The 23,234-nt window shown below is 36.1% G+C and overlaps 3 protein-coding genes across 14 annotated transcripts; 2 read left to right on the top strand and 1 right to left on the bottom strand.

Annotated features, from left to right (window-relative positions):
- Positions 1-42: 42 nt before the first annotated feature.
- On the bottom strand, positions 43-8,099 carry LOC103400294 (ankyrin repeat protein SKIP35-like). Of its 3 annotated transcripts, none has more exons than XM_029093821.2 (5): positions 7,961-8,099; positions 5,997-6,181; positions 4,831-5,671; positions 2,830-3,262; positions 43-1,122 (listed from the first exon to the last, which is right to left on the bottom strand). In XM_029093821.2, the coding sequence occupies exons 3-5, from the start codon at positions 5,469-5,471 to the stop codon at positions 334-336; spliced, it is 1,863 nt and encodes a 620-aa protein (XP_028949654.1). In that variant the 5' UTR covers positions 5,472-5,671; positions 5,997-6,181; positions 7,961-8,099; the 3' UTR covers positions 43-333. The 3 variants fall into 3 exon arrangements, with proteins under 3 accessions (XP_028949654.1, XP_070670099.1, XP_028949655.1); XM_070813998.1 differs by lacking the exon at positions 7,961-8,099 and adding an exon at positions 6,335-6,479; XM_029093822.2 differs by lacking the exon at positions 7,961-8,099 and having other exon boundaries at positions 4,831-5,757; positions 5,997-6,280.
- Positions 8,085-12,239, top strand: LOC103456321 (guanosine nucleotide diphosphate dissociation inhibitor 2). The gene is made up of 13 exons (XM_008396026.4): positions 8,085-8,226; positions 8,848-8,910; positions 9,035-9,118; positions 9,238-9,345; positions 9,468-9,640; positions 9,863-9,974; positions 10,086-10,166; positions 10,254-10,316; positions 10,434-10,535; positions 10,908-11,032; positions 11,354-11,564; positions 11,652-11,726; positions 11,925-12,239. The coding sequence occupies exons 1-13, from the start codon at positions 8,140-8,142 to the stop codon at positions 11,973-11,975; spliced, it is 1,335 nt and encodes a 444-aa protein (XP_008394248.3). The 5' UTR covers positions 8,085-8,139; the 3' UTR covers positions 11,976-12,239.
- A 3,489-nt stretch (positions 12,240-15,728) lies between these two features.
- On the top strand, positions 15,729-21,782 carry LOC103456316 (histone-lysine N-methyltransferase ASHH3). 10 transcript variants are annotated; one of them, XM_008396022.4, is made up of 14 exons: positions 15,729-16,034; positions 16,126-16,220; positions 16,340-16,469; positions 16,737-16,848; positions 17,025-17,124; positions 17,692-17,770; positions 17,898-18,069; positions 18,156-18,236; positions 18,412-18,538; positions 19,034-19,061; positions 19,174-19,255; positions 20,536-20,584; positions 20,683-20,766; positions 21,375-21,782. In XM_008396022.4, exons 2-13 carry the CDS (start codon positions 16,203-16,205, stop codon positions 20,752-20,754), a joined length of 1,050 nt encoding a protein of 349 aa, XP_008394244.3. In that variant the 5' UTR covers positions 15,729-16,034; positions 16,126-16,202; the 3' UTR covers positions 20,755-20,766; positions 21,375-21,782. The 10 variants fall into 10 exon arrangements, with proteins under 10 accessions (XP_008394244.3, XP_070670097.1, XP_008394243.3 ...); XM_070813996.1 differs by having other exon boundaries at positions 19,165-19,255; positions 21,385-21,782; XM_008396021.4 differs by having other exon boundaries at positions 19,165-19,255.
- Positions 21,783-23,234: the final 1,452 nt, after the last annotated feature.

Raw genomic sequence — 23,234 nt, 5'->3', positions numbered from 1 at the left:
AGTCTATTACTGTTTACTTGAGTGTATAAATGCGCTAAGTGCTGGCACAAAGTCCTTAGAGGTGGACTTGCTCTTATGGAATGTCACATAGTTTCTTTGTCTTAAATGATGGACCAACAACATGCGCATTCAGAAATGTATGCGTCACGTAGACAGTAGACGAACTAAATTACAAGGCAACAACATATGACGGATTGAAAATTGACAAGCCTTGGCTTTGTCACCTGACCCCATCTCTGAACTGTTGATATCATCCATTACAAATTTATCAGACGGCCGCGGACTAGGGGAAACCAAGTCCCAGAACGTCTACGTTGCACGGTGCTAGGCGGATCAAGTAAAAAATGGAGGAAGATGATGCTCCAGAACAGCCAATAGCTCTTTGCACTGGCCTGCCCCTTCTAAGACTCCACCGCCAAGCCGGCTAACAGCTTCAACAAGCTGTCCTCTCAGCCTTTGTGACAACAAACAGCCACCTGCTCTCACGCACTCCCTATACAGTGGCAGGTAACCAATCGCTATCCCTAGAGGGGTTGGAAGATCTCTTAAGCAGATAGGAGATTCACCCCATTTTAAAATCCTCAAAATGTTAATGTAGTGGTCTTGTCCTTGTCTTATTCCATCCAAGAAAGCTTCCTGAGACCAGTGCACACGAAGAAAAGCCTTTAACTCGGGAGCTACTCCCTCATCATCAGACAAAGCAATACTGTTGGCAACAGCATAAGTGGCTACAGGATCACCTAAGAAGTCGGAATGGAGAAGAAATGCAACACCATCAAGAGAACCACCACTTCGTTCACCAGCGGCCTTCAGAATTTCAATGCTGAGTGCAGCAAGGACATGATGAGGAACATGAGGAAGGAGATAGGCAGCAACGTCAACTTGGCTGCTAGAAGTTGCAGCTGTGAGAGCAAGGCAGAGCTCCATGTCTCGGCAGCCCCTTTTCACAAACCACTCAACAACCTGCATACAGCCCCTCTCAGCAGCTCTCATTAGAGGGCCCAAGAAAGCTATTGCATTTCCCTCTTCGACAAGACATTCCATAGTACCAATCTTGCAGTAGTGAGAAGCAAAACCCAAAGCCAGGTCAACATCAACATCCAAACTGTTCCTTTGGGCAATCTACCAACACAAAACCAATATGCCAAACAAAAATGAGAACAAAGATGCCACACAAACCATATATCATGAAAGCAAAACTTGGATAACGATCAACAACAACAACAACAAAGCCTTTTCCCACTAAGTGGGGTCGGCTAAAACTTGGATAACGAACGTCTTCTCAAAATTCTCCTAGTGTATATGCATAAGCAAATCATATAATCAAGTATGCATAACAAAATGAAAAATGTCAATGTTAGGCTGTCAGCAAAAATATTGATATTTCAGATTTACAGAAGGGAACTGTTATTAGCACTCCAAATATCTCATTGTACACTCCTTACAAGTGTATTTTTCTTTCTAATTATAAAAAGTTTGGAGTTCAAAATAAGATTTTTGGAGTGCCAACAACAATTCCCTTACAGAAACATTAGTAAAAAGAGCAATGCTAGTAACAATCGATGCTTCAGTTGCTATGTCAATCGCTTTTTGTGGGCCAAAGACGTGTCCAGGGATTTTGTAAAAGTAAAATGGATAATCTGATTCTAAATGGAATTGACATTATACCCTTGTTTTGTTTTCTCTAACTCTTTTTTCTTCCTCTTCATAAGCTCTGAAGAAAGATTAAAGCTTTAAGCTTGAAATTTAATTCCCAGCAACACCAAACGCAACATGGAAAACAGCGGGAATAAAGACTCCTAGAGATTCTCCAAGTACGGCATCAGAGCGTACTGGCCTCCCTCAATTCAGGTGGGCCAGGGTCCATGTCAGGCTGGGGTGCACGGTGGTGGTAAGAGGGGTAGGAATTTGCCGCTGCAAATATGCACTGTCTGGGATATTTTGGGCTGACATGCTGCCGGAAGGGGCAGAGAGTGGTGGTTTTGGCAGGATCAGCATCTCTGGCGGGTGCCGTTGCCTTTATTCTACTCCCGCTCTGTTTCCCATTCAGGACCTTGGTGTTGGATAAATTTTTCTTTGGAATCATCTTTCTTCAAATCTGGTAACGGTTTGGTATTTTCCTTCAAATTTTTCTCAGAAAACAGAAAACATGGAATTTATTTTATTGAATGAAGAAGAACGAGGAGGAACAATAAGGGTATAAAAGTCAATTCCTTTTAGCAATCAGAAGGCCCATTTTACTTTCACAAAAACGTTGGCCACGTGCCCTGCCCACAAAGACAGACTGACACAGCAACTGAGGCATCGGTTGCTCCTATCATTGCTCTAGTGAAAAATAAGAAAGGATGGAAATTTACTTTAGAACACAAAAAGAAAAGTATTCAAAAGTTTAGGAAATGTTAAATAAACAAAAATGCATCCATCCATTAAACATGTATGTGGAAAACAATGCGCACCACTAGCACACATGTGCTTGAAACTTGAATATCAATATATAAGAACATCTTGCAATGAAAATTCAAAAGAATGATGGTTATATGGTTATATTTATATAACTATAGCAATAATTATTGTTCTTCCTAATTCTTATTTAGGGTTTAGTAAAATAACTAAGTCTGAATATTTTTTTGAAAGGAACTAAGTCTGGCCGACATTCACCTCTCCCAGACCCTGCGTAAAGCGGGAGCCTTGTGCACTGGGTACGACCTTTTTAACTAAGTCTGAATATTGATCCTAAACGAAATACAAAATAGCAGTAAAGCAAAATAATATCAGAAAGCTAGGAAGGCAACTAAACATTAACATGACGTACAAACGTATTGAAGTCACCTGCAATAAGATGCGCACAAGCTCAGTACTCCCAAATCGAGAGGCTTCAAGGAAGCACTGATTGACATTGTCTGCGCCCCCCTCCACCAACATACCCAGCAAACCTTGAATTGCAGTTGCCGAGATCCCAGATGCCCAACCAGAGTCGAATGAACTAGAGAAGAGAGTTAGGGGAAAGCAAGCAGCATCAAAGGCCTCGGTGAAGTCCTTCCCGGAAAGCTGGTTACCAGCCAGATCTATGAATGCCTTAAACGCTGATAACTGGAGCTGGATCTCAACCGATGAGCTGTTGTTAACTTTATCATTATTACCTTGAGAGCGAGAATGAAAGCCTATGCATTTCAGAGCCCATTCAGTAAACTTTTGAACCTTAGCAGCAGCTTCTGCCTTCAAGACCTCATCTCCATTGCATTCCTGGAGGCGCTCATGCAACCTATAAAAAATAAAAGGGTAACCAATAAAGCAAATGGCACATCAATTCCAGGATTAAAAGGAAATAGATGGGCAAGGTGCTCAGCAGACACAATAAACAATACCGCACTACACTGTCGTAGTTCAAATAGAATAAATAAAAGAATGGAACAGCCAAGGATTTCAAGGAATGAAATTTGATGCATCTTAAGCTTTCTCGTACCAAGTGGGGCACTTCCTAACCCACCAAGCTTTCTATTTACTCATGGTATCGCCAAAAGGACAAATTCTAATTAGTGTAACACCAGGTTTTCCACATGTATCATGTATGTTCATAAAAAGATTTCCTGGTAGCATAGAACTGACATGGAAAGACTACACAAAATCAACCTGAGCTTGCTCACTTCATTAAAGAACTAGATTAATTTTATTCTACTTTGTAAGATAGATAATGCATCGTATTCTGCCTAGGCCTCCTCTTTAGTTTAAAAGTCTTCATCTTCAATTCTGGAAAAGTCTTCTGTAGTCTTTATGGACCCATTTACACACACGGCATGTAATTTATCGCTATAAAACAAAAGACTTTTCTAAGTGTTTCTGATTGAAGCATGTGCAACAAATGCACAACAACAACAACAACAAAGCCTTATCCCACTAAGTGAGAATTGAAAATTACTTGCTGAAGTAGAATGCAAAAACAATAAACTCTATACTGTAGGCCCTTAAATGCTTATAGATTCTATACTGTATGCCATGTAATTAAAAGTCCTATTTTCCCACAGAATGAGGCGGTAGATCACACAACCAAATAACTGAATGCTCTTATTTTCGTGCACGCATGAGCCTGTTTGACTAACAGACAGTATCAAAAACAGACCAATTGCGGAATCAAAGTGAAGGCTGCCTAAATCAAAGGGTGTTTAGTCTTCTATTCTCTAGGGTTTTAATATCTTTATATTTAGGGTTTTAGTGTTTGGATTTCCTACTTTTTTAAGGATCAAGATATTTTCCAGTTTGATTAGGATTAGATTTAGTTTCCTATTCTATTTTGGATTAGGATTTCTTTCCTATAATAAGTTTACTTTCCTGTGTTCATTAGGTTTAAGGCGTTCTAAATATCCCTTGTAATTAAGATTAACAATCAATGAATAGAAAAGCTTTGTTTTCCAGAGATTGGAACTCTAATTCTGCGGTGGGATTATTTTGGTGAGAGGCCAAGAATGGGTGTGATGCCCTGGAGCAATTCCAGTTACCTTTTATTTTTGTTTGAGTTCAAGTTTTCTGTGTTTCGCTTTCGCTAACATATCTAAATTCCACTGCCATACTCCGTCCTACTCCTACATCACCAATTAAACTTGGTAAAGCTATCAGAAAAATATACTACTTAACCAATCTTAGTTTTTTGGCAACGGAGGTCCTAGAATAGTACCAAAAATATTAACATGGCTTCAAATATTTAAAGATGAGTACTCATTAACTATAGAAGATACAATAAAAACATATATGTTATTACATCAAATTTAATCTTATCAGCAATATGTTAAACTAAATAATATTTCACCACAAATGCTGAAAAGCAGTAAACCTTACCTTTGGGCCATTACTGTGACTGTATCTGCAAGACTCATTGTTCGGCTCTGACAAGCAGAAACACACGAAGCAAGAAATGAAGTACGCAAGGCAGCTCTTGTGAAGTCATATGCACCATTGACAATGATCTTCTTAATCAATTCTGTTATCCCATAAAGCTCTTCGTGAGTGCTCAAGAACCATATTGAATCCAGAGTGATGCACAAAGCATCATTCAGGGTTTGCGGATCAGCTACCAGGATCAAACTCTCAGCAACTTCCCAATCATGGGAACTAACCGCACCCTGAAACATGCGACCCAACTCAATCCTATCTTGTCTACTAAGTTTCTTCTCTTGCCCAACTTTACCCTTCCTCTCCAGATTGGAGTCTACCGAATCAACCCGAGATTTGAGTTTCTTGGCACTACAACTACAACTAGTGGGCATTCTTGACTCCTTCCTGGCAAGAGGTCCTTCTCTAGAGAATACCACATTACTTCCCTCTCCTTTGTCTGATGCAAAAGCCTGAATTCCATTCTTCGAACTATCAATCCCATACTGTTCAGTTTCCATGTCGATATATATGGGGTCTTCGGAATTAGTCTCATTCACCACAATACAACCATCATTACCCTCAAGAGGTGCCATCCCCTTTTCCATCTCACCCACTTTAGAGTATAGACTATACAATCCCCCACCTCCCCCCAATTCTCCGTAATTAAAATATAAGATTAAAAGGGGAAGGAAAAAAAAAATCTCCCTCCAGATAGTCACACAAACTGCCCAAACAGCACCATCAAAAAGCTTAAAGTAGTAACAACAAATAGCGGAAGAAACCAATTGCTCGCCAGTGGCGATTCCTGTTCCAACAAAACCAAATGGTTAATGCACAAGCTGGTTACAAAATTGCATTCTCTCTTTTTTTCTTCTCCTCCGCCTTCGATGACTGCTCCAATCGGAGTTATGCAAACGAAACGAAAATCAGAGTCATCCCCAACAGGCAACAGGCAGTGAAATTAAAACCAGCCCTCAATTCTCAAATTCCTATGCATGTTGGTGGAAAAAAGAGAATCCAAAACAAGCAAACCAGACAGACAAGTTCAAATCTAGCGACCATACCAGTCAAATACCAAATGCTTTTTATTTTTACAGAGAGAGAGAGAGCAGATTAAGCTTAAGCGATACCTGATGAACCCACCAGTACGGGCCCCACCAACGCCGGTAAGACCCCACCTTATCGGTTAATGCCTGAACTGAAGGGCAGTGTCCAGCTGAGAGGATCCTGTCTTTCAGGGAAGACAGTCGCAGTTACACAACACCGGAAAACCCTAGAACGGAAACCAATCAAAGGATCGAGAAGATAACCATCCCTAGAGCACCAACCACAATCTTTCCATCACCAATTTAACTAAATTTATAAAAACTGGAGAGAATTCGTTGTGGAAATGAGAAAATAAAGGGCATGAAGCAGTAATAAAATGGAAAATGAGTGCATAAATAGTAACAGCTCAATAAAGAGAAACCTCAGATTAATTGTGGTGGAGATGAGGAGAGAATGACTCATCAGTGTCATCACAGACCAAACCCCTGTCGTGTTTATTCATTTTCTTTTCATTTTTAATTTCTTTGTCGGAAAGCAATTCTCTCCGAATCCTTTTTTCCTAACCCGTCAAATTCAGAGATTTAGATCATTAAAAAAATGACTCAAATTACTACAAATAGAGACCCACTTTAAAAAGTTATAAGCTGTTGTATCATTTTTCAATTGTCCAAATCCCCAAACTTAATAGATTATGAGAAAGCGACACGGAGAGATCCCTTTCCCTACGAAATTATCACAGGTTTTTTTTTTTTGTTTGCTTTTATGGCAAATGTTCCCCAAAGTTTGTCTAATTCATCATTTTGACCCCTCATATTTCAAAGCGAACAAAGGCATCCCTAATTTGTGTGATACGTAAATTTCTAAAATGATTTTGACGGCATGGACTACATTGATGTGTATACGTAAACTTCTAAAATGATTTTGATTTGAAATATTAAGGACCAAAATAATAAGTTAGCAAAATATCATAAATCATGTGAGATAAAGACACATATACAACAAAAATTGGATAATAGAAACTAAAGTGACGTGCAAAGTTAAATTTTTAAAATGACTATGATCGATTTAAAACGTGAATAACCAAATTGATGAGTTAACCAAACTTCAAGGTCTATTGATATAAAACTTCTTGCACATATACAAGCAATATCCTACAAAAAAAAATTGTATTTTAAATTGGATTGTGTTATTCACACGTTCATTCTTACTTCTTACACATTCTTGTTAACTTTTGTTCATTAATTATCTTTAATTCATTCGATTCGACAATAAAAATTGAAAAAAGTGAGCTGAGAAGTAAAAAATTAGTGAATGAGCAGTATCTTTAAATTAAGCTAAGTTACATAAACGAATATATAAACTCATAAGCATAAGTTCATTAGCTCCACATATGCTTCATATAATTTAGATTAATGGCTTATTTGAGATTATTTATAAAACTTTTTTTTTTTGTCAAAAAAACCACTTTTACTCATAAGTATTTATGACAAATATAATTTTATTAGAAAAATGTTTTTTTTTTAACAAATAATATAATGTGACTCAATTTCATCCTTAGTAAAAATTGAACATAAGACCTCTCACATTCAAATAAAGAAAAAAATATTACTAAACCGTAAATAACTTTCATTAAAAAATGTTGGACATGTTTAAAAGTGTTTTTGAATAAGGACAAGGATCCTCTCTATATCCTCTTTGTAGGGATTCAGAGAATCAATTAATCGTGTCTGTTTATCATACAGTTTGCGATCAGTTTTTATTAATATTTATATTTAATTATAAATTTTAAATAATTTATAACCGTACGACATACGATAAACGGACACGATTGATTGATCATTTAGATCTCCGCAAAGAGAATCTGAAAAAGATCCTATTCCTTTGAATAAATCACTAAAGGCATCCAAAAGCAGAATATAGAGAACAAAAAAAAAATCGTTTTAAGCTTTTCCTAATTGACACACAAAGCATCTTGTACACTACAGGTGTGAAAAGGAAAATTAAATAAATAAATACAGGAAAAGTCGGAGTGGTAATATATACATACCCCTATTTGTTAGTGCAGTGCAAAAGACATAGATAGACCTGCGCGAGGAAGTGAGAAGAGAGAGGTGAGACCAAAACCCTAGAATTCTGCGATCTGTTGCGTTGAGATCATACGATTGGATAGGAGGAGAGACTCACTCACTGACCGATTGACTGAGCGAGCGAGCGAGGGAGGAGGAAATGGATGAAGAGTATGACGTCATAGTGTTGGGAACGGGTCTGAAAGAATGCATCCTCAGCGGTCTTCTCTCCGTTGACGGCCTCAAGGTCTCTTCTTCCACCACTCTCAACTCCCCTACTCTTTCTACTGCTATTTATTCTCTTTTTATTTTTTTTCAATTTCAGCCTCATATCTCAATCTCATCACCATTGATTTGTATGATTTGATTTGATTTGATTTGTATGAGTGATTGATTAGCCAATTGGGCCGACAAGATCTATTCGCAGTTGCAATCGCACGGATCTAGCTTCAATCGCCGTCTTTTCGATTTTCATTTCTCCTTTTTTTGTTTAATTGGATGTTATGTTTGATTCATTTAATCTAAATGCATCAACTGTTTTTTATCTCAACACATCAACTTGCTATCAATTATTAGACCATAACGAAAAATTAAGTAAAAAAAAGAAGAAAATCTTACTTGTAATTTACTATTCTGTGTATTTGAGTTCCTGATTGTGCTTGCGAACACGTCAAATTTATTGTTAATGGATCTTATTTGATTCAAATCTCTCTTAACGTGCTTTCTTTGCTGTTAAATGTATCAAAGTGTACGGCATGATTGTAATCATTTAATATCAATGTTCGGTATGTTTGTCGTTTCTTTATTTTCTGTTGAATGTGACGAGTGTGGATCGAAACACGGTTGATAATTGTATTTTGTGAACCAGGTTCTGCACATGGATCGGAACGATTATTATGGTGGAGAGTGTGCATCACTTAATCTTGTCCAGGTCCCGTTCTGCCACATATCCTGTCTACGTTAAAGTCCTCCTCCCTTTCTTGCCCACTCGTTTGGTCTCTCGAATTTTATACTGTGTTATTTGTTTTGATCTTTAAATTATCATTATCTTGCAGCTATGGAAGAGGTTCAGGGGAGATGATAAGCCCCCAGCACACTTGGGATCTAGTAGGGATTATAATGTGGACATGGTCCCTAAGGTATGTTTGTGTGTGTCCTTGAGTTTTGCATTGTTTTTGGCCCACTATTTGTTTTTCGTTAGTTTTTTTATATATGTGTTCTCATGTTTTCCTAATTTGTTGCGTTTTACTTTGTCTAGTTTATGATGGCCAATGGCACTCTAGTGCGTGTCCTCATTCACACAGATGTCACCAAGTATTTGTACTTCAAAGCTGTGGATGGCAGTTTTGTCTATAATAAAGGAAAGGTAGTTCTGCTAACTCATTGGAAAACTGCATTTAGTAACTACGCACACTAAGACACTCACACACGGTCCTATTAAAAATTTGATCTTAAACCTTATGAGTGGGATCTCAATTGTTGCAACAGGTTCACAAGGTTCCAGCAACTGACATGGAGGCACTTAAGTCTCCACTCATGGGTTTGTTTGAAAAGCGCCGTGCACGCAAGTTCTTCATATATGTTCAAGATTATAATGAAACTGATCCCAAAACACATGAGGGAATGAACTTAACAAGGGTGACAACTAGAGATTTGATCGCGTAAGTGCTAGGGCATTAACCTTTTTCCCAGTGAACTCTATAATCATTATAAGAAGACTCATAATTTGTGTTCTTGATGGTCTCATTTGTACCACCAATGATTTGCCTCTGTTTTCTATTGTATATGGTTAATCTGTGTAGAAGAGAAAGGTGGTCTTGTTTTGATAATGTAACAACCCAAGAATATTTGTTTATATTTTTGTGTGGTTGATGTTTTGACAGAAAATATGGTCTTGATGACAACACTGTTGACTTCATTGGGCATGCTTTGGCACTGCATAGGGATGATCGCTACCTGAATGAGCCTGCTCTAGATACTGTGAAGAGAATGAAGGTAAATAGTGGTTGGGGTTCATAGATGATATTTATGCGTCTTGATTTTAAATTCTCACGTATTAAAGTTTCATTTTGTAATGTACTTGAGTTTAACGTGGTTGTGTCATAGCTTTATGCGGAGTCCCTTGCACGTTTTCAAGGAGGATCACCATACATATATCCTCTGTATGGATTAGGAGAGCTTCCTCAGGTATCTTTCTTTCTATTTGATTACATTATTGTAATTCATCTCAAAGTTGGTAAAGATATTCATTTCCTTTTGTGGCGCTTCATTTAGGCATTTGCACGACTTAGTGCAGTTTATGGTGGGACTTATATGTTGAATAAGCCTGAGTGCAAGGTAATCCTTACACATTTTCTTGGTTTTAACACTCTTTCATTTTGCATTATTTTTTTCCACTCTATATTCTATGTGTTTTGTCCCTGTCTTGACAGTGAGTTTGATGCATAATGCCAGGTAGAGTTCAATGAGGAAGGGAAAGTTGTCGGTGTCACATCTGAAGGGGAAACTGCTAAGTGCAAAAAAGTTGTCTGTGATCCGTCTTACTTGCCTAACAAGGTAAATCTTTCTGAGTAAAGTATTCAAAGGTGTTGGGATGGTAATATTAGTTTTCTGTTCTTCTTATGCCTTACCAGCATGCATATGGTTGTTTTTTTTTTTAAAGGAAAACTAATGAAAAGGGCTTGAAAATTTTGAGTTTTAACGATAAGGACAAAATAAAGGGTAAAGTGAATAGTACCGGGATTGACTTTTTAGTGTAATAATGTGGTTTTTCGTTAAAGTGAACATTATTGGGAGCTTTTCGTTAAAGTTCCCTTTTTTTTATTTATAGGTCCTCAAGGAACATAATATCTTCTCTATCGTGCTTGAAGGGTGAAGAAAAATGTTTATTCCTCCATACGTTACTGAAATTTTATTGCATATTGACAGGTGAGGAAGGTTGGTAAGGTTGCAAGGGCTATTGCCATCATGAGCCACCCAATTCCAAACACAAATGAATCTCACTCAGTGCAGGTTATCCTGCCACAGAAGCAGTTGGGTCGCAGATCAGATATGTGAGTTCTCCTTTATTTTGTTTATGACAAGTATTTATGTTGCAATGGATGCCCTTTGCTTATTTGAGAAGGTCCTATGTAACTGTTGCTTTAGAACAAAACAATCCCATGACTAGCTTTTCTTATGGTAAGGGAAAGAAATGGTAAATAGTTTATATGCATACAATGTTGCTCCAAAGGCTTTTCTGGGGCACTCGCGTATGCTGTAAACAAATGGCTTGTTGGTGGATAGTTATTCATCTCGAGTTATCTCTGTTTCTCTTTTGTTGTATTTTTCTATTACTTGAGGCTAAGTCTTGTGGTGCTTTATTGACTGAACAGGTATCTTTTCTGTTGTTCCTACTCTCACAATGTTGCTCCAAAGGGAAAATTTATTGCATTTGTCTCAACAGACGCAGAGACTGATCATCCCGAGACTGAGCTAAGGCCAGGGATCGATCTTTTAGGGCCTGTTGATGAGATATTTTTTGAGATGTATGACAGATATGAGCCTGTTAATGAACCCACTTTGGACAATTGCTTTATATCAACCGTAAGTCATATTCAAGCCTTGATCTCTGCTGGGCACTCTTTAATATGATTTATGCACACTTGACAAAAGGCTTCTTATGTTTGACAGAGTTATGATGCCACGACACACTTTGAGTCCACTGTCATGGATGTGCTCAACATGTATACCTTGATAACAGGGAAGGTAAGAAATACAATTTTTATGCATCGCCCAATCAGTTTTGTTCTGTTGTTTTCCATTTCATGTCATCCTTAAAGTCGATGGACATCTGTTAAAGTTCACAAACTAGTGTGACTAACTTGCCTTTGATTCTTTTTACTGTTTCAAAGAATCATGTCTCTCGTATAATGTTTAACCAAATTACGCGGAATGTTTGAGCAGGTTCTTGACCTCAGTGTGGACCTAAGTGCTGCTAGTGCTGCAGAAGAATGAGTGGTAAAGCTACCTGTGGTGGCACACCGAACTGGTTAAGTTACCTTACCATTGGCGGTGGTAATCCTCAGATTATGAGTTTTCACTCGCTTTTAATCAGACTTGATATGTCATATAACGTCGTTCTGAATGTACTTTCAAGTTTCAAACGTCGTTGCAAAGATAAAACTGTACTGTAAAACTTGTTATTTTCAGGTTGCAAGTATGTGTGGAAGCATATAAACAAAATTATAACTCATCAGAGAACTATTTATTTCGAGTTAATGATGTGTGTGATATGCTACCCCTTCTGCAAGCTTTATTTTACACTGGAGGAATTGATCAATTTTTTTCTAAGGTTACGTGTTACAAGAAAATTCAAACAAGCCCTAGATCAGGGAGCAACTGCAGCTTGGTTCTAATGTCGTACTGGTTTAGTAGTCGCAACTGTTTATTCTTTTACGCCCCATGTTAGATACGATCACAATGTTTTGATTAAGCTCTAAACGATCCATTAGATAGGTATTGGTAGAGAAAGAACTAGACAAAATTAAGCCGTGGGATACAAAAGTACGATGGGTTTCATTTTTGTTTATTTAAGGAGCTTGTTATTGGCACTTTAACAAATTTATTTTGCACCGTAAAATTTTATGCTTGGGACGAAAAATATATGTGAACAGTATATAATGAGATTTTTAGTGTGCTAATTTTTTAAATATGGTTATCTAATATTAATTACTGTTGCAAATTTAGGGAGAGAAGAGTATAAGGAATTTTGTACTCGATAGTTCTCATGTTTTGTGAATTTATTTATAGTGATCATAATGCGGTTGACGTGCCCTATAATTAGTACAATTCAATTTAAAAGATTTAGGAGATCTCAGTATACAGAACCTACTAAGTTTTACATACCACGGATGTGCTAATTTTAAATACAACACTTTATTTGACTGTGTAAATACTTAAGTAGATAGTTAAGTAGATAGCGCATCAACTCATCATAAATAATTGTGTAAATACTTAAGTAGATAGCGCATCAACTCATCATAAATAATGTAAAAACAGTTGATGAAGTCGTCTCATCTTGTTGACACAAAGACGAGTCTTAATAGGAATTGCATGTAGAGAAAAGTGGCACACGTTAAATCCGGTATCTAGTTGACACCAAACTCGAGATGTGATGGCCATCACCAGTTAGATGACATAGACATGACATGCATGATGACAAAATTAAAGTTGTTAATGGATATAAATCAACCAAATATTCAACAAAACTTCTCCTAAAATAAAGACAAATTTGAAATAAAACACTGGCAAGTAACCACATTTAATTCAACACATTTCTGAAGGGCCACACCAAATGAATCTTAGACCCTCTATTACATGCATGATTAGGTTCACAACGTAGTTACTAGTTTACAAATTCTAAGGATGGTGCATAATTCTAAGGATGGGAAATCGAATTGCATGTAGGGAAAAGTGGCACACGTTAAATCCGGTATCTAGTTGACACCAAACTTGAGATGTGATGGCCATCACCAGTTAGATGACATAGACATGACATGCATGATGACAAAATTAAAGTTGCTAATGGATATAAATCAACCAAATATTCAACAAAACTTCCCCTAAAATAAAGACAAATTTGAAATAAAACACTGGCAAGTAACCACATTTAATTCAACACATTTCTGAAGGGCCACACCAAATGAATCTTAGACCCTCTATTACATGCATGATTAGGTTCACAACGTAGTTACTAGTACTAGTTTACAAATTCTAAGGATGGTGCATAATACTAATAACTCTAAAGTAACAGTCTATATAAAAATGGACTTCTATTCAAAAGGAATTTCATAAGGCCTCATTTGACAAGTTGTATAGCAAACCGGACAAGATAAATAGTACGAACTCAAATATTTGATGTAGTTTTGCACTAAATAGTATCCAGATTAATTAAATTGGGCCCACATCCTTATCGGTATACACCTGCTAAATTATCCAACCCAAAGGTGCTGGAATGTGCCTAGACTTCAGATGTGATCACAGCTACAATCATGAGGAGGTGAAAAACATAAAAAAGAGAAGACAAAACTAATTTTTTTAAATAACTTTTTATTTTCCGAACATTGAGAAAAGGATTTCAAATTAAATAATTTTTTTTTAGAGATGGTTGTTTTAGGTAAGGCTTATTATATTAACATCCCACAATTGTTGAATAAATGTCACATACTTAATACACCTCACATTTGTTTTTTCACTTGAAAATTATCTTAATACCCCCACACCCCACACTCTTAATATACACCTTATATTTTGTACATACGCCACACATTTCTCAAATCTTATAACACCTATTTTTAATTTTCAAGGACTGAATCTAACCATTTGAATGTTTAGTTTGCCGAAAGATTTCAAATCAACTGATCAAATTGGTTCCATTACCTTAGTTGGACAAGTGCTCCACCATCATCTTTTAGTGAATCTCAGCAACGTTACCCACATTCAGATCATCCACATAAAAGAAGATGATCTCAAGGGTTGCCATACTTGCTAACAAGATGATGGTCACTTGTAGTAGAATAAGGAGCCCTGGATGATATTCTTGCGGTAGGGTTTTTGAGATATGAAAAATTAGGAGCAATAATTTTTTAGAGTTTTTTTGTTTGCTACAAATTTCCCCAAAACGAAAGAGAGGATTTTCCCAATTTTTCATAGCAACTTTCATCATCTTTCACTTCACGTACAACACTATTAAATAGAACTAGACCTAGAGGCTTGAGGTTGGAAAAAAGGCAAAGGGGGCTTGGGCATAGGATGCATCCAATGCACAATCAACTGATCAGGGGGGGTTAGGCTTTTGTTCAATAATGGAGGGTGAAAAAGTTTTGATAGTTGAGAAAATAAATAATACGGTAAAAGTGATTTGGGGTGTATTTAGATTTTTTTTAAAAACCTAATTAGGTCAAAATTGTCATTGCATAATGGGGTCATTTAATATTAAATTTTAATATGGAGTGCATTCAACATTTTGTAGGATGCTAAGATAAAAAGCTTTTAGGTAAATGATTTGTGGGATGCTAATATAAAAAGCATAAATGATTTGTACGATCAAAAGAATAAACGGTTTTGGTTAGGGCTGGGCATTTAAAAAAAAAAAAACAGATTGTGTGCATTTCAAATTAGAGTAAACTGCTGATTTGCCCCCTGAACTATCACCCAACTTTCGATTTCCCCCTGAACTTTTTAATTGGAAAATTAAGGACTTAAACTAATTTTTTTGGCCGATTTCTCTCATACCGTTAGTTTTTCATAGATTTTATCCAAATTAACGTTAACTCTTATCATGTGCAAACCATGTAACTCTCATTTGTAGACAAAAGCGTTTCTTCACTAGACATTCAGATACAAAAGCTATAGAATCACACATATTTGCATAGGTTTATATTATAGAAATTTAAGGTTTTCAATTATTTTAAAGAATGAAGCGACTGAACTACCTATACATGTTGTGCATATGCTTCCATTTAACAGAAATTTGGATGGAATGAATAAAAAATTAACAGTAGGGGCAAATCGGCCAAAAAAATTAGTTGAAGTCCTTAATTTTTCAATTAAAAAGTTCAGGGGGAAATCGAAAGTTAGGTGATAGTTCAGGGTAAATCGGCAGTTTACTCTTTCAAATAGATGAGTATTATTATGATTTTTTTTTTTAATTGTTGTTTCCCAAATTTGAAATTATCCTAAAAACAGTAGATATTTTCCTTCCGTACCCATTTGACATTTGAACTCGTTTCTGTCGTGTTAACCCGAATCAAGACGCGCAGCAGACTCCGAACCACGTCTCAGTCGCGGGCTCGCAGCCAACAAAATCTCAGCAGTTCTCCCCCATCTCCGACCCATTCGCCCTCCGCCCTCCGCCCTCCGCCCTCTCTAGTTGTTACTACTCCTTACTCTGAGTCTGCGTCTTCAATTTCTGACCCAACTCGAACTCGAACCCGAACCCCACAACCTGGAGTTTTGGAGTCACTGGGGCCGTGTGCAGTTGCAGAAGATAAACCTGGAAATTTGGAGGAAATAGTAAGTTGTTGATTTGCTTTAAATACTACTTCAGCAGGCCTACTCCGTCCGTCCGTCTGTCTAGGATTATACTTACTAACGACTCCATTAGTCGATCCCGATTTCGATCTCGATCGTGTAGGTTGTTATTTCCAAACGTTGTACTACGAGGTGGCGGTTCTTGGTGCCATGCCTGCTATGAAGAAGGTTCTTGCTTCTTCTTTTCATTCTTTATTTTCTTCAACTTCCAATCTTTCACATGCATGAATGAATGGATGAATGAATTGGGTTTTATTTACGTTTTTGTTTTCATTTTCGCTTACCAGAATTCTGAGCGAAGTCACATTGGGAATGTCTTCAACAAGTTGCTGAAGCAGATTGGAAACCCTGTTGATTTTGAACTTCCAGATTGGTTCAATAAGTGGAAACCCATGCCCTACACTTTTATCAAGCGCAGTATCCTCTCAATTACTAACTTTTTATTCACCAAATCATGCCACGTCGGAGTCGGAAATTGTCCTGTGAATCATTGTATAACTTTACTGCAAGTTTACTGCAATCCCGGTTATCATCTTACATGCCTGTTGGTTTTTCTCTATGTTACCCCCATCAAACATGCTGCTGCATAGGTTGTCTTGTCTCATACATACTCTATCTGCGTTTTTATTTAGTGGTTTATACGCATCTTATCTCGCTACTCCTAGTTTCGTTGACAAATTTAAGATATATATCACACCAAGAGGATTAAAAGACGACTTGAGGATGATGGCATATTCTGTTCCTGCAACCCATCACTAGAGTCTTCTAGCGTTTGTGGTAGAGATTGCCATTGTGGGTAAGCACATTCTTGACCGATGATGGTTGCGTTTCATGCATCTGTAATAAAATAGACACGTAAAGGTTGCATATGATCATCCTCTACTGCACTTTTTTGCATTGTTTTGATGTTCTCAAAGCTGATCTTTCATCATAGTCTTGTAATAGATGGGTTGAAATGTGCTATATATGCAGGATGCTTCTGTCTAGCTGCTCCTCAGCTTGTAAATGTGGAAGTTCCTGTCTGAACAAACCGTTCCAGCACAGACCTGTGAAGAAGATGAAACTGGTTAAGGTAATTTGTCTTACGTTGAAAATCCTGAATTGCACTGGTTTTAACTTTGCATCATGTGCTGGTTATTTGCCTTTCTGATTTTCTGATCGATCTTTTTAAACATATAAAGTAACATAACATGAAGGCTGATATGTTTTTTTTTAAGAAATAGTGATGGTCTATTCAGATCTCCCCATGTTGCCCTTTATTAAACTTGCATCATATGCAATTTATTAGGTGTCTACTTTGCTAGCCTACAACTTATGAAAGACACCTAATAAGTTTGTTTAGCAATATGACTATTCATCTCATGGTTTTATGTTATTGATTTTCTCCCCATTAGATTACCGAGGGTTTCCTATTATAAAACTATTAAGGTAACGTAATTTTCACTGAATGGAGGGTGCTGGTGTTGCTACCCTAAACCCTTAAACCTAAGCATTGCTATTTTGATAGCCATTTATTATTGTTTTTTCTTTGACATTATAATGCCTTGTGCATAGATTAAATTGTTTTCAAGTATTGTATTTATTTATCAGAATTGTAGACATTGTTAAGGTACTTAATGGAATATGGGATTTCTTATAGACTGAGAAATGTGGTTCCGGAATTGTGGCGGATGAAGATATTAAGCAAGGAGAATTTGTGATAGAATATGTGGGAGAAGGTAACTTCTTAGTCATTTATCCTCTCGATGTCACAGTCATTATGTGTAGCTAGTGTAATATTTAAAAGTTATTATCTTACCACGAATGTACTTGAAAACTATTAATCAATGATGTTTCTTTGTACAGTGATTGATGACAAAACATGTGAGCAAAGGCTGTGGAATATGAAACACCGTGGAGAAACAAACTTTTACTTATGTGAAATCAATCGAGATATGGTTATTGATGCCACATACAAGGGAAACAAGTCAAGATATATAAACCATAGTTGTTGTCCTAATACTGAGATGCAAAAATGGTATTCTACCAGACCTTATTACTGGTTTCAAGGTCATTGCAGTTAATGATATGTCTTACGTGTGTTACTTGTTCACTTTTTTGAAGGATAATCGATGGTGAAACAAGAATTGGTATATTCGCAACTCGTGACATAAAAATGGGCGAGCACCTGACCTATGATTATCAGTATGAACACCTGCATAACTCCTCTAATTAATTCGTTTTATTAATTGAGCATCTTTGTAAAAGCTAGTGTATTTTTTTCACAATCTTCAATCTGGTGGTCATCCTTTGCCCTAGAACTACAATTACTGGACATGAAACTTTCTATTCCTCTAGTCCAGTCTAATAAATTTAGCAGGTTTGTTCAATTTGGCGCAGATCAAGATTGCCATTGTGGTGCGATTGGTTGTCGACGAAAACTTGGTGTCAAACCTACCAAGTCAAAGATATCGTCAGATGCTGCGTTGAAACTAGTAGCATGCCAGGTGGCTGTGTCCTCCCCTAAATTGAAAGCTATTATCTCTGCAAAAGATGTATGTATAGGTGTCTGACGTTGTTTGCTTCCATCAGTTTCTAATATTTTGCCTTAATAAATCATAATTTTTTTGTTTCTTTTGAAAAAAGAAGAAACATATGAAGATTCCTAGGGTTTGAGGCTTGACAAAAGCATTCTTAATAATTTGCTGCTCTGAAAACTTTCTTTTTGGTTTTTGAATTTAAATATTTTATCTTGAAATAGGTCCTTCTATATCTTAGGATGATTCAGTTTACATGAGGATTACAATTTTGAAACAAAAATAGATTCTTATTTTGAAAAGGATGATAGAAAACTAGAATAGAGTCTATGGAGTGACTATTTGATTCTGTTCACGTATTTATGGGCTACTAACGTAGTTACCATTCAAAGTGTGGAAGTTTTCTTAGGACTTTTATTCTGAAATGATATTATGGACTAATTGTGGTACTCTTTTTTGGTAAAGGTTATTCAGAATGGGGGTCTGCATATTGGTGAGCTTTTATCTGTTCTGTGGTTATTGTCTTTTATTAGTGTTTCAAAATTTGTGATATACTTCATTTGGAACTCTTTTTATACATCTTATTTGTTTATTAGGAAATTCAGAACCCATCCATAACCAAAGCGATAGACGTTCTTGTAATTGCATTGGAGAAGTGATTCGAATAAGTCGCCCCCCAAATCAGTGGTAATTTTGGAATATCCATGAATCTTTCATTCTGACAGTGGTTCATATTTCTGAATGTGTTGTGCACTTGCATTAGTTGTTTTATGTACAGTACCAAGAAAAAATATTGTGAGAACTTGGAACCTTCTCTCTCGTCTAATCTGGGAATTCTTGACAACTAGCCCTTTATTCCCCTAAAGACTTACTTTTTGAGAAAGAAACTATTTTATTTGCAGCAAAGACAATAAGACAACAAAGGGTAAAGTGGTCAAGAAGGCCACTAATATAAAAGAAAGCCGGATAGAAACAGAACCCAGTCTAAGTTTTGGAATTCTTTATAGGTCCAAATTTGGGCATGTTTTCAAAATCTCACTTTTAAGTTTTCTGTATAAACTTGTTCTTGAGATTCCGTACGTGGACGTGTGTTCTTGTTAGGCTCTTTTGTGGTTTTCTATTTTTCTTTTCCTGTAAATGTGTATCTTCATATCAGATTGGGGATTTGGTTACTGCACAATGAGCTCTTAGTAATGTGTGCTTTGTGCTGCATGTTTGCAAATTTTTTACTTGCAAAAATCAACATAATGATTTGTGATATCAGAAATTAGTCTTTCCTTGAATTAGATATATTTTGAATATTTAAGTATTGATATGAGATGTAAGTTGATGATTTGAATAATAATCTTGGTAGGGAATTCCTTGACGTTTTTAATACCACTGATAATCTTTTCATATGTCTTAGCAACACTTGAAATAGAATATACATCATGCTTTCCCTTGTAATCATTTTACTATATTGATACTAAAGACGGCTAACCTTCATTACCTTAGGAAAGTTTAAAGATGATACGAAAACCAAACAAAAGGTGGAAAGTTGAGAAAACGTCAATGTTTTGCCATCTATGTAATGGGCACAAAGGAAAAAATTTGGGATTGTAACACACCTTATTTTTATTTTTGGAGCAATACATAGATAATATAAAACTGACTCTGAAATGTGAACACCTTCATGACTCTCTGTTTGTGCAAGTGATGTTAACCCTAAAAAGATTTTAAAGAATTTTTATGGTGGAACAATAGCCTTTGATTGATCCGTCTCCTCTATTGAAGTTATTATTTATTTTTACTGCGCTTTCTCTTTTTTCTTCCATTTGCTACTTTCGGCTACTGAAAAAGAAATAAAATTATATAAATTTCTTTAAGAAGTTTCTGTTTTTATAAATATTTGTTGTTCTGGGTTCTGAGGTTTCATGTTATTTAATTTAAGCCGCTTAATATTTCTTCTTTATTCTCCAATGTTTCAGGTCTTTTGGGATTATCAAACGGTTTGATAAATATTCCAGAAAACACTCGGTATTAGATAAATCACCTTATTTATCTTTTTGTTTTGTGAGATGTAAATATTGTAGTCATATTAAGATATTGAAAATGAACTTTATCTTTTGCTGCAGATCATGTTTGAAGATGGTGGCATTGAATTCCTTGACATGTCAAAAGAAGATTGGGAGCTTGTAACATTGTGATATGATCGTGAGGCAAGTGTAAACTTTTATCCTCATCCTCAGTGCCTTGTTTCGAGTTTTATCCATATGATATCTCACAATCCTGTTTGCTAGCTCTTTGAACTTTCTAAATAAAATTGATATAAGAACAAAACAAAATATGTGATACGGAATGGCAAGGCTAGATCTACTATTTAACTCAGTATTATATGCATACTTACACATGAACTCTTCGACTATAATACATGTCTTTTGGGGTAGTAGGAAAGGAAAGAGGGGGTGGGGAGGATTGGTTGCATCATTGATTTTGCATGGATATGCTGTCGTACCTCTACTGCCATTTTCATGGAGAATTTGCGATATGCACTTATCTCACATTGTGTGATGGTAAGAATTTTGTGAACAACGGCCCCGTAGTTTTGTTGTTTATTATATAACCTTCAAAGGAGTTGCTGGAGCTTGGGGGTGCCGCAGCCACTTGAGGGCCTGTATGCGGTTGTGGTTCCTCCCATGACTCTGGAGATGTGTTTTCCTATATTTATTTCCTGCGTTGCTTGTGTATTCCTTTACTGGTAGTGCTAGTTTTGCAAGTCCAATGTCTGATGATATCTTTTGGTTTGGTGCTTATTTTGCTGGTGAAGGATTCTGCAGAAGCAAGGACGACTCGTGGTAGTTGGAAACTGTAGCATGTATAACAGTAACTAGAGTTACCGACACTGATTTAGGCTTCACTCTGCTGTTTCATTGAGCAAAAAGGATGATCAATTCTTTGCAATGCGATGCATGTTGTAACAAATCACTAATGTAGGAATTTTAGCGATAATCCAGGCCAGGCCAGGCCAGGCCCCTCCCTAAAGAAAAAAAGAAATTAAAAAAAAAAAAAACGAAAGAGAAACATCACACAAAGAAGCACGGGGTTGGTGAGAATGTTGTTGTTGTATCGAATGTATTTTTCCACATTTTATTTGTCCTTTACTTTCTGGATAGTAAATGTGTAAACTTACCGTAATAGGAGATTATTGTTTACTGGTTGAAGGTCTTTTTTACCATGGGCTGTGTTGAGGATCTGATTGAATTGAATTAATAGATAATTCACTAAATTTGAATGAAAAAATTGACGCTAACTTTATAGTTAAGTAATAAAAAAGTATTCGGTAAAAATAAATATCTTGCTTATCCATATGCCCATGTTTATTTTGTCATTGTATAGGATTACATCATTTTTACTTTAAATTTTATCAAATGCTTTTCCATTGCTTTTTATACTCGTAATATTTTTAAAAATATAGTTTATTAAATGCTTAATTGCTTTATTTTACAATTAATTATTTTTAAAGTATAATAGAAGCGGTTTTCTTTTTAAAGCACAACAATCCCCGACTAACCATTACAATAAATTGTCTGCCTATTCTCTAAATTGTTGTTAGCATCTTTTTTTTTTTATGGTCAAAAAAGCATAATTTATTAAAAACGAATATAAATGTTTACATCCGAAGCACAACACAAAAGAGGTATTAGTTGATGACCTAAGTTGTTGGGCCAACTTCTGATGTGTAGGATGTTAGACCTCACTTGCCACCAATGATCCATCCGGTGACGCGACACGAATAATCAGCGACGGACACCGGTTTTTCTAGAGGAATACAAAAACACACCCACACAAAACAAATAAATACGTATGCTTAGGGAAAGATTGACAAAAACGAATGGAACGGCTGTTTTAGTCATAGAAAAAAATAATAAATAACCGAATAGTGCTTTTGAGCCTTTGAACAATCTGGAAAAGTAAAAGGATACTGTTTGGCTAATACATGCAAGGAACCATTTTTACATAGATGCAAAATCGCACTGCAACACATATTAAAATAACTAATTTTTTAAGTACATCGATGCATTTTTACGGGAAGAGATTTTTTTTGGATCGCTTCTACTAAGGTCACCAGATCAAATGATATGAGCCTTTAAAATTTGATCAAACAGCTAAAAACAATGATCTCTTTTAAAAGTTATAATAATTTTAACCGTTTGATTAAATTTCAAGAGCCCGTATCACTTGATTCGGGACCTTGGTGGAAGAGATCCAGAGAGGATCTCTTTCCCATTTTTATGAGAAGAAGTTCAGCTGAACTACACAATGACCAACCTAATTTGATATCAAATTCGCCATCCACGAGATTCGAACCTAAGACTTCTCATTTTAAGTGAAGAGTAATACCATCAGTAGTACTGAGTGATTTAAATAACTAATTAAGTTATTGAAAATAAATATTGTCACGAAATCAATAACGAAAGGTTTGCTTTTAATTATTTTCTAAAAAGTCACTTAGACCTAAAATGTAGTTGTATTTCTCTTCACTTATAAGTTAGAGATTTTACACTAAATTTTAGTCAATAATAAATTTAAATCAAAATATTATAACTAGTTTATTGTGAAATTTATCTCTCTACTTCTTAATGTAAATAAGAAATTACAAGAAAGAAAAAGGAAAGATAAAATAAAT

The sequence above is a fragment of the Malus domestica genome, chromosome 15 (assembly GCF_042453785.1).
Source record: "Malus domestica chromosome 15, GDT2T_hap1".
In the NCBI taxonomy this organism is placed as follows: domain Eukaryota; kingdom Viridiplantae; phylum Streptophyta; class Magnoliopsida; order Rosales; family Rosaceae; genus Malus; species Malus domestica.
This window is presented reverse-complemented; position numbering and strand designations above follow the sequence as displayed.